The sequence below is a fragment of the Myxine glutinosa genome, chromosome 7 (assembly GCF_964187855.1).
Source record: "Myxine glutinosa chromosome 7, kmMyxGlut1.1, whole genome shotgun sequence".
Taxonomy (NCBI): Eukaryota; Metazoa; Chordata; class Myxini; order Myxiniformes; family Myxinidae; genus Myxine; species Myxine glutinosa.
The window spans coordinates 158,978,724-158,994,463 of record NC_136267.1 but is presented as its reverse complement, the minus strand read 5'-3'; the positions used below and the strand labels follow the sequence as shown (position 1 = coordinate 158,994,463).

General features: G+C 41.9%; 1 protein-coding gene across 1 annotated transcript in view; it reads right to left on the bottom strand.

Moving 5' to 3' along the window:
* The window catches only part of LOC137431776 (sonic hedgehog protein-like), a 30,154-nt gene extending 18,640 nt beyond the window's left edge, over window positions 1-11,514 (bottom strand). The window contains exons 1-2 of the mRNA XM_068123474.1: window positions 11,150-11,514; window positions 8,138-8,402 (exon numbers count right to left, since the gene is read on the bottom strand). Coding sequence (XP_067979575.1) covers window positions 8,138-8,402; window positions 11,150-11,449 — 565 coding nt within the window. The 5' untranslated portion in view covers window positions 11,450-11,514. The remainder of the gene's footprint in view (window positions 1-8,137; window positions 8,403-11,149) is intronic.
* Window positions 11,515-15,740: the final 4,226 nt, after the last annotated feature.

Sequence of the window (15,740 nt, the reverse complement as noted above, 5' to 3'; positions counted from 1 at the left end):
TAGATCAAAAGAGCTCGCTGAGGCCTTCAGAAAGAAGGTTATAGATGCCCACGAGTCTGGGAAGGGATTTAGAAAGATCTACAAACAATTTGAAATCAATCATTCGACTGTCCGGAAGATCATCTGCAAGTGGAGAAGATTCCAAACAACTGCCAACTTGTTCAGGCCAGGCCGCCCCAGCAAGTTTAGCACGAAAGCAGTCCGCAAGATGCTGAAAGAAGTCTTGAAGAACCCCAAAATGTCATCACGGGACCTACAGGTAGCTCTTGCCACTGTTGATGTCAAAGTGCACGAGTCTACCATTAGAAAGAGGCTGCACAAATTTGATCTACATGGGAGGTGTGCCAGGAGGAAACCTTTGCTGTCCAGAAAGAGCATCAGGGCAAGACTAAAGTTTGCCAATGAACACCTTGGCAAAGACCAGCACTTCTGGAACAATGTGCTCTGGACAGATGAGTCAAAGGTAGAGCTATTTGGCCACAGTACCAGAAGACATGTTTGGCAAAAACTAAAGAGAGCATTTGACCACAAGAACCTGATACCAACTGTAAAGCATGGTGGTGGAAATATTATGGTTTGGGGCAGCTTTGCTGCATCAGGGCCTGGGCAGCTCAACATCATAGAATCCACTATGAATTCTTCATTGTACCAGAGGGTGCGTGAGGATAATGTGAGGCCATCTGTTGGAGAGTTGAAGCTCAACCGAAGGTGGACCTTGCAACATGACAATGACCCTAAACATACCAGTGAATCCACCAAGGAATGGCTGAAAAGAAAGAAATGGAGTGTTCTGGAATGGCCAAGTCAAAGCCCGGATCTAAATCCCATCGAGATGTTGTGGGGGGATTTGAAACGAGCTGTGCATGCAAGAAACCCCTCAAACATCACACAGCTGAAAGAATTCTGCATGGAGGAGTGGGCAAAAATTTCTCCCAGTCTATGTCAGAGACTGATAGACAGTTATAAGAAATGCCTACATGAGGTTGTTTCTGCCAAAGGGGGCAATACCACCTTTTACAGCCAAGGGTGTACTTACTTTTTCCACATGCGAAATTTGCATTTATGTTTATTTAAATTATACAATGGACTACAAAATGTAAATGTTTCATGATATTTGTTATATTACATCACCTTTATCTATCAATATTGTTGAAATGAAGATCAAATAGCTGTATGTTGAAATATGTTGACAAAGTCAAAACTTTACATGGGGTGTACTTACTTTTTCACGTGACTGTATGTACATATCTAATATATAAAGCTCTTTCAAACCACTCACTCACTCACAGAAAAGAAAATGTGCAGAAAACTGTCTGTAAACAAAAGTAGGTCTGTGGAGCTTTGCCCCTCCTCTCGGTGGGTCACTTGACCAAAGACAATGGCGGGTCACTTGACCAAAGACAATGGCATGTCACATGATCTTCCACAGACACCATGACTCGCTGTTGTTTCTACGTTTCATAGCGGAATGATTCTCGAAGTGTCTGTAGGTTTTTGTCATTTATGGACAATGTAAAGTGGAAGGAAGTCGCAAACATTTATCTTTTTTCAGACGGTTCAGTACGTTTTGCAGACGGTTCAATAAATCATTCAGCAAAGTGTTGAGTGTTACAGTTAATATTTTAAGAATTGCATGTTTACATATACAGTCAGATCTCTGTATCAGCACCCGAGTTATCACAAACTTTCAGAACATGACTGATTTAGTCAATGTATATTCACCCTGTGTTAACGATCCATATTGCTGGAAACCCGGATATACAGGGTGTTTCAAAAAGATTGATACAACTTTGAATTCCTGCCATTTCTTTGTTTTTTGACTGATACCGTTTTCCTTTCAGTGTTTGGTGGTGTTATCGTGGAATTTGTTTCCTGGGATTTCTAGCTCTGCAGTTCAACTATGCCATTGACAGTGGAGCAGAAGACAAAAGTGGTGGCTCTGTGATATGAGACTAAATCATATGTAGACACCCGCCAGAGGTTCTGCCAAGAATACGACCTCAGAACACGTGATGGACCCACAAATTGTGCTATTCAATGTATTGTGAAACATTTTGAGCACAAGGGTACAGTGCACGACCAGAGCAAGGGCAGCAGTGGCAGGCCAGCATCAGTAACCAAGAGTCAAGCCAACATCGACGCTGTGCGAAATTCTGCAGTGGACAGTCCCAAGAAGTCCCACCACTGGCGCTCCCAGGAGCTGGGCATCAAACCAACATCAGTCTGGCGTATCCTCACAAAGAAACTGAAGCTTTTCCCATACATAATCTCTATTAGGCATAAACTGTGTCAAGATGACATGAGAAGGAGACTTCATATGTGCAATTGGCTCAGTGACAGGATGGAGCGGTACCCACACTAGATCAACCTGAAGTGGTTCAGTGACAGGATGGAGCGGCACCCACACTAGATCAACCCAAGTTCAGTGATGAAGCCCATTTCCACTTGAACGGTGCCTTCAACAACCACAACAACATTTTCTGGGGGGCAGAACCACCTGAGACCTACAGGAAAGTTGGACAGAACTTTGGAGTCAGGATCAATGCCTTTCTGAACAGTCATTTTCAGAACATTTTCATTTCAGAACATTGAGCAGAACATTTTCTGAGGGGGAAAAAACCGAGAACGTCAATTACAAGGATTTTGCGTAAATGCCAATTTCAGACCTTGGGCTCTCACTAACTCTAGCAGTGACTTTCTGAAATAGTAATCAGTGATAGAAAATACCATGTCATAAGCTTTCAATAAATGTTTGGTTCACATTCCTGAGGTTTCTGTTTCTTTGTAAATAAACGTTTAAAGTTGTATCACTCTTTTTGAAACACCCTGTATATATTGCTTTGTATCAGCAAGTTGAATACAAACACAACACCCTACATTATAAAATTGTCAAAATATGTGAAAAATATAAAAATAAACAATTGCCAAAAAATGATGCCAAAAATAATTGTCCAAAATATGAAAAGAAACAATCATTTTATAATTCCCTGCATTTTTTTCATCGCCCTGGTGGCAAAATCCACAACCCATGGACCTGGGCAGGTTTGCCTCGCTTGTCACCTGAGCAGGCTTGCCTTGACCCGCCCCCTTGGAACAGCGAAGGGAAGAGGCTTGGAGAGAATATGATATGGAATTTTATTTCAACAGAATTTGTGTTCTTTGGAAACGAAAAAACACTGGCTCTGCAATTCACAGTGTTTTAAGAGGCTGTCGTACGGTATGCATGGTCAACCTACGCTTCACAGCAGCAATTTGTATACCTAGTAAGACATGTCTTCTTCATGACATCATTCATTTAAAACATGTAAAATGACTGTTATACTGTACTGTATTATCATCAGGATGGGAATGGAACCCAGATGAGATATGGATTAGTTATCTCTCTAGCAGTCTATTAAACAATCATAACCAATCTAAATTCAACCAATCAAATCAAAAAGGAAAGATTCCAACTTAACATGACGATAACTCAAATTGGCTCTGTTTTTAACGATGAGCAATGGGAGAACAGCGAAAGTAATATGACAATTACTGTTTGTTTTCCACTTCCACCCACCCATTCCAGTTCCACCCTTTAACGTTTGTCTTCAACTTAGAATCATAAAATCCACCTCTTCGTATTTTCCACGCAACCCATTCGTATGTAAACAACAGTTGTTTTTTAAAACTTTTTACCTTTTTACGTTAAAAATTACTCGACCTTTAAACTGTTAAATGAAGGGCTCGTTCTGATCACTCATTCTTGACTTATTTGATTTATTTAGCTCTCCTTGCAGAATTCAAGCATAATTCATTTCATCAAAGAGAGAAATCTCTTTCACAATCCACTTCATCAAATACAGTAAGCATACATTTAATATATTTGAATGGAGGATGCACCCTAGAGTCTGCAAGCATATTCCATTTGTATGCATGTAAATTAATGTATATGTATATATATAGTTATGTTTGCAGGGGTAGATGATGGAATACCATAATAAAGATAGGATTGTATAGATATAGCATGGACCGTGGACGCGTAGGAGACATCTCAATGTATTTAGGTAGGGAAACGGGAGCTTAAGATTGTTTTATGTGTCTTCACACGAGGGGTGAAGCCGTGTTAATTAGATAGGGATTAAGGTTAGTTTTCCCCCAGTATGTGATTGCCCCCTGTGGCTTTTCCCGACGTATGAACTACAACAACGCTGGCCATAAAAAAAACTCTGTTTAAACAACAACAACAACAACCGTTCCCTGCAAGCCAGACAGAGTCGTTTGGCAAGTAAACCCCACCCCACCAACCTAATAAGGAAAAAGGCCACTTCCCCAGAGTGGTACGAGGGCCTGGAAGAGCAAAGCCAGCAGGCCACACCCCGAGCTTCATGATTGGTCAAGGAGACATGGGATGATTCAGTGGAGCTTGGCCGTTGAACAGTGTGATGTCAGGAGAGAAGGCTTTCGTGAGAAATGACGGTTGGACTAAGAGTCTCTCTCTCTCGGTGTTTTTGCTCGAAGAGGAAAGTTGGCCATCTTTGGTTTGCGCCTGTGAGGAGAAGGCTGGCCTTTGTGGTGCACTTTTGAAGAGAGTGAGGAGCTCTTGGCTACATGGGAAGCATTGTGAGAGAGGGTTTGGCTGTGGTGCTCTTCGGATGAGAATGAGGCCGTCCTATCTGTTTTCCTCACACCGGTGGCTGCTCAGGATGCGGCACTGCCGCCATCCTGTGCGCTTCCCGTGCGGTGGCTTCCGGTTTTGACGACTGTGGTGGCTTCCGGTCGTCTGTATTTAAGTCGGCATGTGGAGGTACCTCGTGTAGGAAATTAAGTTACTTCGGCCTTGATTTCGATATTTTCATTTCAAATTAATTTACATTAAAATCATTATTGTTGAATTTTCTTGGTTGTGTTTGCATGTTTTGCGGGTTCCGGATTAAACCCGTGTGCTTCCGTTCAGGTAAGCACTTCGCATCCTTCCATCCTGCGCGCAACAAAACCAACCACCAATTTTGACTGTACGCCTCGGAATTAAGGACCATTCCGGCTATTCGTCCAAGGCTAATGTCATCGGCTACGGACGCGACAATATATACAGGGGGCTGCAAAAGTAGGTATACAGTAAGGATTATACCAATATTACCAGTATTATAATAGTGGTGCTAGGATTCATTTAATACTGGAATTCATTTAATTAATTAAAATCATTATTACCATTTTTAATATTTTTATTTTCGTAATTTTTTCTATAATACATCTATTATTTGCAGGTGAAGTGGAAATTTAACGATGGCTGGTAATTCAACGGACGAGGAGCGCAAATGGATTTTGATGCTGATAAAGACCTTTGTGCCAGAGTGTGCATGGGTGTCTACACTCGACTAGTGGAGTGTGTGAATGCCGGGGGCAAACAGTTTGAACATTTGAGGGATTAATATGTTTATTATTGATATGTTTATTATTGATATGTCATTATTGATATGCTTGTATAATCAATAAAATACGTTTTGTGTGCACGTTTTGTTTTTCATTACTGTATACCTACTTTTGCAGCCCCCTGTATATTGATATATATATATATATATACAGTATATATATATATATATATATATATATAGATATATATATATATATATATATATATATATATATATGTATATATATATATATATATATATATATATATATATATATATATATATATATATATATATATATAAATAAATATATATAATATATATATATATATTGATATATAGATAGATATATAATTAGTGAGAAGAAATGTTTCCTTTCTAATTATATAGACTATGCATACATATATGTTGAAAATAATTGAGTATCTTATTGTGAAGAATCCTTTCATCTCCTCTCCCTGTCAAGGCTGGAGTGCTCCAAGGCAATGTTCTGGGCACAGTCCTTTCTATGATCTGCATCAATAATCTCTCTAACTGAAAAATCCTCTTTATATTTACTGATGAATCTGCCCTCTTCCATCTCAAAAATTGGACAAACACTTCAAACACGTGTTTCAATCCTGACAAATCTCACACTCTCACTATCTCTCTCCGAAATAATCTTCTTAACAATTCTCTTGATGAAGTTGTCATTCAAACTCCTGGGTCTCACTAGAAGCTATGATCTTTCTTGGACAAGCCACATATCTAAGGTGGCCTCCAAAGCCAGCCGTCGACTGGGCATTTTCCATCGTACAAAGTCATTCCTTGGCGCACTTGAACTCCTGTCCACCTACAAGACCTTCATCCGCAGCTTGATGGAGTACTGCTCTCCCCTGTGGGATGTCTCCCGTCCCTCACATCTTGCTCATCTTGATGCTTTGGAAACCAACGCCTTCAAGATCATTGGAATCTCCCGCACTTAAGCTGAGTCGATGGGTCTATCAATTCGCCATTGCTGACAGGTTGGTGGTCTCTCTGTCTTCTACCACCTCATTTCTGGTCTTGCACCCTCTGCTCTTGCCATGCTTTGTCTTTTCCAGGGTTCTGCAGAGCTCACACTGTCCACCGTCAACCCCCTTGTGGTTAAACTACCTAAATCCAGAATCACTGTTCACTTTCATTAATTTGTTCCTCTTTTTCCCCACCTTTGCAATCAATTCACATCCTCTTCTATAGCATTCTTCCCTCCAGGTCTTCAAGACAGCTGTTCACCACCATCTCAGATTGTCTCCAATCCAAAACCATGACATATTCTACTCTCATTAATCCCCACTCCCAAATCCTTCTTAATGTTCCAGTTTGCCCTCTTTGGAGTTTCCTTCTCCACGCATGCCTGTTTTTTATGTCCAGTTCTTGTCTCTTACGTCCTTGTCCTGACTATGTATACAAAAACTTATCTGTTCGTCTAACTTTTTGAACGCCCTTTGTATATTTGCTCATAAATAGCTGCGTTATATATTTTGACGTAAGATCTCATTCCAAATAAATGTAAAGCTCTTATGCACTTGTAATCTCATAGTTATTACAATTATTACTCATACCTTCTGACCTTCAGCAAGCCTGTTTAAAATGGGGGAGAGTAAGGTAATATGGTCGATTGAAGGTTGTGTACCCAATAAATTTGTGGCCAAATAAAGAAACATTTTGAAGATACATTTATAATTTGGGCATTATCATAATATTTAAACTTGAGTGTCATGAATCATGATAATGACAATAAAACTTAACGAGAAACTGACATACATTGACCATGTGTATAGTTCAGGGCGAGTTCGATATCTTCAAAAGGTTCACATAATATTATTTATTAATTTACAGCCGCAGTGAATCAGTCAAGGCAACATATTGCATAAAGTTTCCTGCAGAGATTCCCTTTGCATATTAGAGACAGGACTACACAGTACAAGATGCAGGTGCTGCCAAAAACGATCATCATGACACCAAACGAAACACTCTCATCATTCATTCGCAAACTATTATAAACTTAAATCTTCCAGAATCATGGGTACATAAGATAACTTCCCACCTAATTGAAAACAAACAAGAAAGAGCAATCAGAGATTGCAGACCCTCCCCAGGACGTGTTTTTAGTGGTTTTTAAGGCTTTTGTGTTAAAACAAATATGGCGGCCAAACCACGTAACTGATGACGTCATCAATTATTTGTTTTCTAAACTAATTTATTCCTAGATTATGCTCAAGAAATTTCATCTTGATCGGATCAAGTTTTGTACTCGTCAAATTATGACATCATAATGGAGGCACCTATGACATCATCATTAACACGTTATTCCCCATGGAGAGTTATTTACAAGGAGCCATGTCTCAATTTTTTCTATGCATTTTCTGAGATATAGAGGTGCAAATTATTATTTTTCTTTTTTTACAACATGGCGCCCGTAAAACGTGACCTATGACGTCATAATTATCCTAAAAATTCTACAGGAGGAGGTGTACCTTCGGTGGAAATTTCCTGTCAATCGGACCAACGGTTGCTGGGGAAATCATATTTATTCTGTGCGGACAAACAGACAGACAAACAAACGGACTCAAATGCAATACACTATCCTCAGGCGAGGGTAATAACGTGGCCACATAAGGCAGGTATCCTCATAAAATTAGCTTTAATAGTCGTTTCCACTTTACCGTGGCTGTACATGTAAAGAATGCTGCAGTAAAGAGGGAATGGAGGGAGTGCACCCTTACCTGCCTTCACCGAGCAGTGCACATGCGCCTTGGACTCGTAGTAGACCCAGTCAAATCCCGCTTCCACTGCGAGCCGTGCCAGCATGCCGTACTTCCCACGGTCACGGTCCGACGTGGTGACGTCGACGGCCCGACCCTCGTAGTGCAGGGATTCGTCCGAATGATGTCCGTCTTCGTCCCAGCCCTCCGTGACCCGGAGCTTAACACCAGGCCACTGGTTCATCACGGAGATGGCGAGCGAGTTCAAACGGTCCTTGCAGCGCTGCTTGTGGACACAGTACATGTACACGTGTCTCCATGTGCAATGTATTATCTGACAATAAAAAATCAATTCCTTCATATTTTAAACTCGATATTCCTTGACAGTCAAGATTCCAATCTCGGTCGATTTTAAGCCTGTGCACTCGATGTATAATAAGGTGGGGAGCATGATGTACCTGCCCACCGTCATTTAGGGCGGGAAAAACGCACACCTGTATACGTGGAGGTACCCATAGAAAGAGTCGCAGTGATGTCGGGATACCCTCCCTGAAACATCACAAGGTAACATTACAGGTACACTTGTGGCCATTCATTTATTTCACGTAGTGGCCCGACGGTTACCCCTTGCCATATCAGGATGGCAGTGATGGTGGTCGTGCCCGACATTACTCCACGATATAATAAACGGACAGAAAAGTGCTTCATAAAAAAAATGTGGCACATGGTGTAACGACAGCTTCAGCACTCTATACACACACGTTAAATAATTAAATATACCTATAAAGGAATGGCTTTCACACCTCAACAGAAAGGGGTACAAGCCCAGTTTAAGTACCTGAACAGTCAATGTTTCCGAGTCATTTGCACCGCTACGGTCGAGTCTAGTCGAAAGTGATTGATGTAAATTGTCCAGCACAAGTCTGTTATTCTGCCAATTTCACGCTCAGTTAAGCTTGACCGCCTCCATTGTGCGCGCCAGCCGGGGGTTTCCTCGCCCTCCGAGGGGAAAGCTCGTGTCGCGGTGCCCGCTGCGCCCACGTACGCACCCGGCGTGTGCCCCTCGACACCGGTCACCGAATATATCCCACCGAGTTATCCGGCATCACATTGTTGGAGTCATCATGGGCGAGGGAATTCTGTCGTGCCCAATGAATTGAGCCAATTGTGCCCAAAACAATTAAGAATTAGAACGGCAGTCAGTAGAAGAGCATACCTCCACCTGGTTGGCCACATCACTCAATGGTGAAGAATCACTTAAAAAATTATACTAGCTGGATCCGGATCCGGATCTTCACCAAAATTGAATCGATTCGTCATTGTCACACACACACACGATCTCCAACAAGTTTCGTCCAAATCCATCCATAACTTTTTGAGATATCCTGCTATGTATCGTTTTTGGCCCTATCTCCCAATGGCGAAGAATCACTTAAAAAATAAACAATTCTCATATCCGAATCCATATTCAGATGTTCACCAAAATTGAATCGATTCTTCCTCGTCACACACACAACCTGTCCAACAGTTTCGTCCAAATCCATCCATACCTTTTTGAGATATCCTGCTGTGCATCGTTTTTGGCCCTATCTCCCAACGATGAAGAATCACTTAATAAAATTAAATAATTCTTATATCTGAATCCATATTCAGATGTTCACCAAAATTGAATCGATTCTTCCTTGTCACACACACAACCTGTCCAACAAGTTTCGTCCAAATCCATCCATAACTTTTTGAGATATCCTGCTGTGCATCGTTTTTGGCCCTATCTCCCAATGGTGAAGAATCACTTAAATAATTAAATAATTATCATATCCGAATCCAATATTCAGATCTTCACCAAAATTGAATCGATTCTTCCTTGTCACACACACACACACACACACACACACACACAACCTCTCCAACAAGTTTCGTCCAAATCCATCCATAACTTTTTGAGATATCCTGCTGTGCATCGTTTTTGGCCCTATCTCCCAATGGCGAAGAACCACTTAAAAAATAAACAATTCTCATATCCGAATCCATATACGGATCTTCACCAAAATTGAATCGATTCTTCCTTGTCACACACACAACCTGTCCAACAAGTTTCGTCCAAATCCATCCATAACTTTTTGAGATATCCTGCTGTGCATCGTTTTTGGCCCTATCTCCCAATGGTGAAGAATAGCTTAAAAAATTGTAGTAGCCGGATCCAAATCCGGATCTTCACCAAAATCAAATCATTTCGTTCTTGTCACATACACTACATCTCTGCCAAATTTTGTCCGAATCCGTCCACAACGTTTTGAGATATTTTGTTCATAGACAAACGGACAGGGGTGAAAACATAACCTCCATGCACCTTTGGTGGCGGAGGTAAACATTTATACCAAACCTCTGTGCCTTCTGGTTGTGTAGCTGGACGAAGTTGCATCCTGATAATGAACTTCGGTACTTTCCTGCATTAAGTTTTATTTGAGAAGTTTCAGATACTCCCGCCGTGAGTATGTCTTTACACCATGAGTCATAGTATGACAGCAATCGGTGATAATGCGAAGCCCGAGGGCAAAACGGGTTATGAACTAATGATTCCACTGATCACGCGATTTAAATTAGAACAGGAAACGAGTTTGAAGGATAAACGGACGTAAAAGTACATCGGAGGATTGAACGACCGACAGGTGCACAGATCACAGGAGATATGCAGTCGGAAGAAAAAAAAAGGGGGAAGAAGAAGATGAAGTCGTTTAATTGCATCGTTCATGAATTAATTTTTTTTTTTTGCATCGTTTATTGTACAATTAAAGTCATTGCCTAATGTCTAACATGGGGAAAAAAATATCCAGAGGCTGCGACGACAAACTCGTAAAACTTTGGAACCCGATGCATCATTCCCCGATGCACATCCTCAGGTTGAACTTTGTTTACAAAAGTTTGGTCGAGCGTCACCATCAAAAAGAAGGTACATTGATATTTGATGCAATGGAATAATATATGGAGTCGTGCTGGATTTGGAACACCATCCTTCCTATAGGTTGTTGGTACCTGCGTCATGAGGCGATCGGCGCCCGTGTTCTCCTCATCTTTGAAGATGATGTCCGGGTTGTAATTGGGGGTGAGCTCTTTAAAGCGTTCCGAGTTGCGCGTTATCTTCCCTTCGTAGCGGCCGCTGGCCCCGAGGGTTTTCTCGGCCACGTTTGGGATGAACTGCTTGTAGGCGAGCGGCGTGAGCCGTCGGGGAGGTCGGCGCCGTCCGTGCATCCGGCCCGGTCCGCAGCCCCGGGTCGGAGCCGCGGAAAGGAGCGCGCACAGTAGCGCGAGCACGACGAGCCGCCTGGGAGCCATTCAGCTTCGGGCTAAGCGCGGGTATCAACGGTCGCGCTGCCGCACTCGTGCTGGGTCGTCGTGGTGTGCGGACATGGGGTGCGTTGGGATCGCTTTTAAAAAGTTGAAACCCCCCATTAAATCCCTACCGCGACGGTACGCGCTATGTTTTGTACCGACGGGATTACCGCCATAAATTATTCATAAGCTGACGCCCCTTGACGTCATTTTGTATGACTGCAGACGAAAGAGGAGGGGTCTATCCTCCTGGAGAAGTCTGCAACTCAGAAGTTTCTTTTTGGGAGGAGAGAAGGGCTTGCGGAGAGAAACGCACAGTGGGCCTACTTTATGCGTAACTGGCATTTTATCTATTTTTCTTGGCCTCTTTGCAAAGCACACACAACGTTATATACTTGCCGAGGTCTGCGTGCTGAAGGTGGGGTGCGGTGCTCCCGTTCCTGTGGGACTAGGCAAAAATAAGCGGAAATTTATTGAGTTGTGCGAGACGTGCTACGTCCCGTCCCCGAGGGTGTGGGCGGCTTGCGGGAGCGTAGCGGGGTAAGGGGTTCGTGGTGGTGGAGGTGCTGGTGGGGGGCGGAAGGAAGGATGCGGGCCGTGCTGCCTACGGTGACAACACTGGCTAAAATTAGCGGTGCCCGCTCGGTCGCCGAAGCTGTTCGGGCAACAAACGCTAACAACTACCAGCTCTGAGTTTGATGAGTCGCAAGTTGTAGAACAGAAAAAAAAGTTCTGGAAGTCCTAGCAGTGTCCATGTGGTTTTTACATCTCCCACCCCCGTCCCTCGCCTTCTCCCCCCAAGCCCTCTCCCTCCCACAGATCTCCCGATGTCCCTGCTCTCAAATGTTGTACTTGTGTGCTTCGCCCTCTCTCCCCGTCTTGTTTCCCGCTCCCTTTATTTCGTCTTATGTGTCAGTTTTTTTTATTTATGATTAATGTTAGCTCTTACATGAGCCTCGATCTTGTATACAAAAAAACAAACCAAAAAAAAAACAGGGACGGATAAACTTGTTTCCATTGCAAGCGACTTCATCAATGTATTTCATCTGCGAAGAGCAATTTTCATGCCACTGGAGTTCTCCGTTGCAAATAAATTCCAGTGAGCGACACCCAAGCAACAAAAGAACAGTTTCGGCCATAAACGGGTGTCCCAACGACAGAATAAACAATCAAATGACAGAACAATATAAAAGTTCGATTTTTGATTAAATGAGCTCATTGTTTCAAATCTTACAGAAGTTTTACATGACATAAACACGTATATATTATTATTATTATTACTCCCACCCCTGAAGGTATATGGAGGTTGTTTTCATCCCTGTCTGATTGTCTATTTGTTACTTGCAAAATGGAAGATTTTTCAAGTATATTGGTTGGTCTTGAGCATTATTCTGTCTGTCTGTCTGCCTGTCAATCACCTACAGGTCACAATTCCAAACCGATCGTCATGAAACTTTACCGAGTTGTAGATGTAGTCACAACTGAGAAGCCGATTGATTTTGGGGTCAAAGATCATCTTGAGGTCAATTTTTTTCTAAAATCGTCATTTTTCATCCGATTGCCGTGAAAGTTGAAGGGCATTTGCATATTGAGTCACTGAATTGAGAAATCAACTATTTTTGAGGTCAAAAGGTCAAAAATCAACTGAAGGTCAAACTTCCAAAATGATCAATTTTCATCTTATTAACTTCCGAATTAAACAGCAATTACATAGCGTATCACTGATTTGGGAAACCAACTCTTTAAGGGCAAAAGTTCAAAGGTCAACTCAAGGTCAAAGGTCAACTCAAGCTTCTACTATCTTCTAACTTCAAATATCATCAATTTTCATCTGAAAAATCATCTATTTTAATCCGATTGACCCGAGCTTTGATTTAGATCGTCAATTTTAATCTTAATGAAAAGGACCATTTGATATATGGATGTCGACCTTTTGGGGGGGGGGGGGGGGAGGGGGAGGGTGGGTTTTGCAAGTATCGTGCTCTGCATGATGCCTTCCTGTTTGTTTGTCTGTTTGTGAACAGGATATCTCAAAAAGTTGCAAATGGAATTGGATGAAATTTTGTGGGCAGGTTGGGTGTGTGAGAAGGACAAAATGATTAGATTTTGGTGAAGATCCGAATCTGGATCCGGATCATATAATTTTTTAAAGTCATTCTTCACTCTTAAGTGATAGGGATAAAACCGATTTATAGCATGATATTTGAAAAAAGTTGTGGACGACTTATGACAAAACTTGGTGGATGAGTTGGGTAAGTGACAAGAACAAGCGATTCGATTTTGGTTCAGATCCGAATCCAGATCTGACCTATCGGTGGGATACTACACATAAACTGTTCAGCCTGGCGGAGATACATGCTCTCTACTGAGTGGCGTTCTAGTCACCTCCACCACCAAAGGTGGGCAGAGGTTATGTTTTCACCCCTGTCAGTCTGTTCGTCTGTGAACAGGATATCACAAAACATTGTGGGCGGATTCGGACAAAATTTGGTGGATGAGTTGGATAAGTGACAAGAACAAGCGATTCGATTTTGGTTCAACTCCGAATCTAGATATGACATATCGGTGGGATACTCAACGTAAACTGTTCAGCCTTGGGGAGATACATGCTCATGCTGAGTGGTGTTCTAGTCACCCCCGCCACCAAAGGTGGGCAGAGGTTATGTTTTCACCTGTCTGTCTGTGAACAGGATATCACAAAACATTGTGGGCGGATTCAGACAAAATTTGGTGGAGATGTTGAGTATGTGACAAGGACGAAATTATTACATTTTGGTGAAGATCTGGATCCGGATCTGGGTACTATAATTTTTAAAGTTATTCTTCACAATGGAGCGATATTGCGAAAAGCGATATACGTATAGCCCGATATCTCAAAACGTTGCGGACGGTTTCGGCCGAAACTTGGTGGAGAGGTTGGTTGTGTGACAAGGAAAAAATGATTCGATTTTGTTGAAGATACGGACACGATCCAGATACGAGAATATTTTAAAATGTTAAAGTGATTCTTCACCATTTAAAGATGGGGGTCAAAAACGATGTGCACCATGATGTTTCAAATAGTTGTGGACGGATTCTGATGAAACTTGGTGGATGAGTTGGTGAGGCGACAGGAACGAGCCGATTCGATTTTGGTTCATGTCGGATCCAGATATGGCCTATCAGTGGGATATAAAACGTAAACTGTTCAGACTGGCAGAGGTGCATGCTCTCTACCGAGTGCTGTTCTAGTTATTATTATTATTATTATTATTATTAGAGGAGCTTTAATAGAGTGACATCGCAAAGTGTGGAACGAAAATGCAAACTCAGGAAGAAAAGACAAAGAACAAGTAAACGCTCCTGCGGAACGGAACTTACACACGATCATGTGATAAATATTGTGGCAGAATTGTGAACCTATTATAGACGGTGACGTGAACACTTGTAGGGAGACGGGCGAGTTGTTGTAATCAAGGAGAACATCAATAATATATTCGTGAGCAGATAATGAACCTCTCGGCTCTTTTCTGATCGAAGCACAAACTAATTTTGGAAACTTGTGTACCCGGTGCATCAACGGATTTTGAACGTTTTGCGAATATGAAGGTCAAAACATAGCGATGGGTCAATGTAATGGTAAAGATTTTTCAAGGCTCTGTGAGGGACCATTTATAAGATTACTGGATAAAGGTTGCATTCGATTAAGAGCAGATGGATGCTGAGGTATATTTTAGAGATATTGATTTCGTTTGAGAAAGTTTGGACTTAAACACGAGTTCTGGATTGATCAACAAGTGCACTGATTGAGCTGATTGGTGCAGCATTTCTCGCATAATAATGTACAATTGGATTTCATGAGCTATATCTAGTTATGTAGTTCCCTCTAGTTGCGGGCTGACTTCTGGTGATATTTATGATTATATTTCTGCAAACATCAACTGAAAGTGAAGGAATTTGGAATTTGTTCAGGGTGCCAGTGATAACTCACTTACTATTTGCGAATGACGTCATGGGATATTTAACATCCAAGAACAAGTGCTGGCGAAGATTTCCTCCAGCTTAAAATCCATCTGATGGATGGCACACACATTGATGCCTCACCCTGCTCGAGAAACATCAGGATGACAGTTTACAGCTGGTTTGAGATGCGAGCCCAGACTGGACAGCTCAAAGAGGGTGTACATACCTCTAAGCTGTCCTGTCTGCCTCATACAAAAGATGAAGATATATGGTGGAAATACTCTACTCACAATAAGTCAGGGATATTGGCAGGTTCTTCGGTGTGGTTGATTTTGTGTATTAATTACGGTAT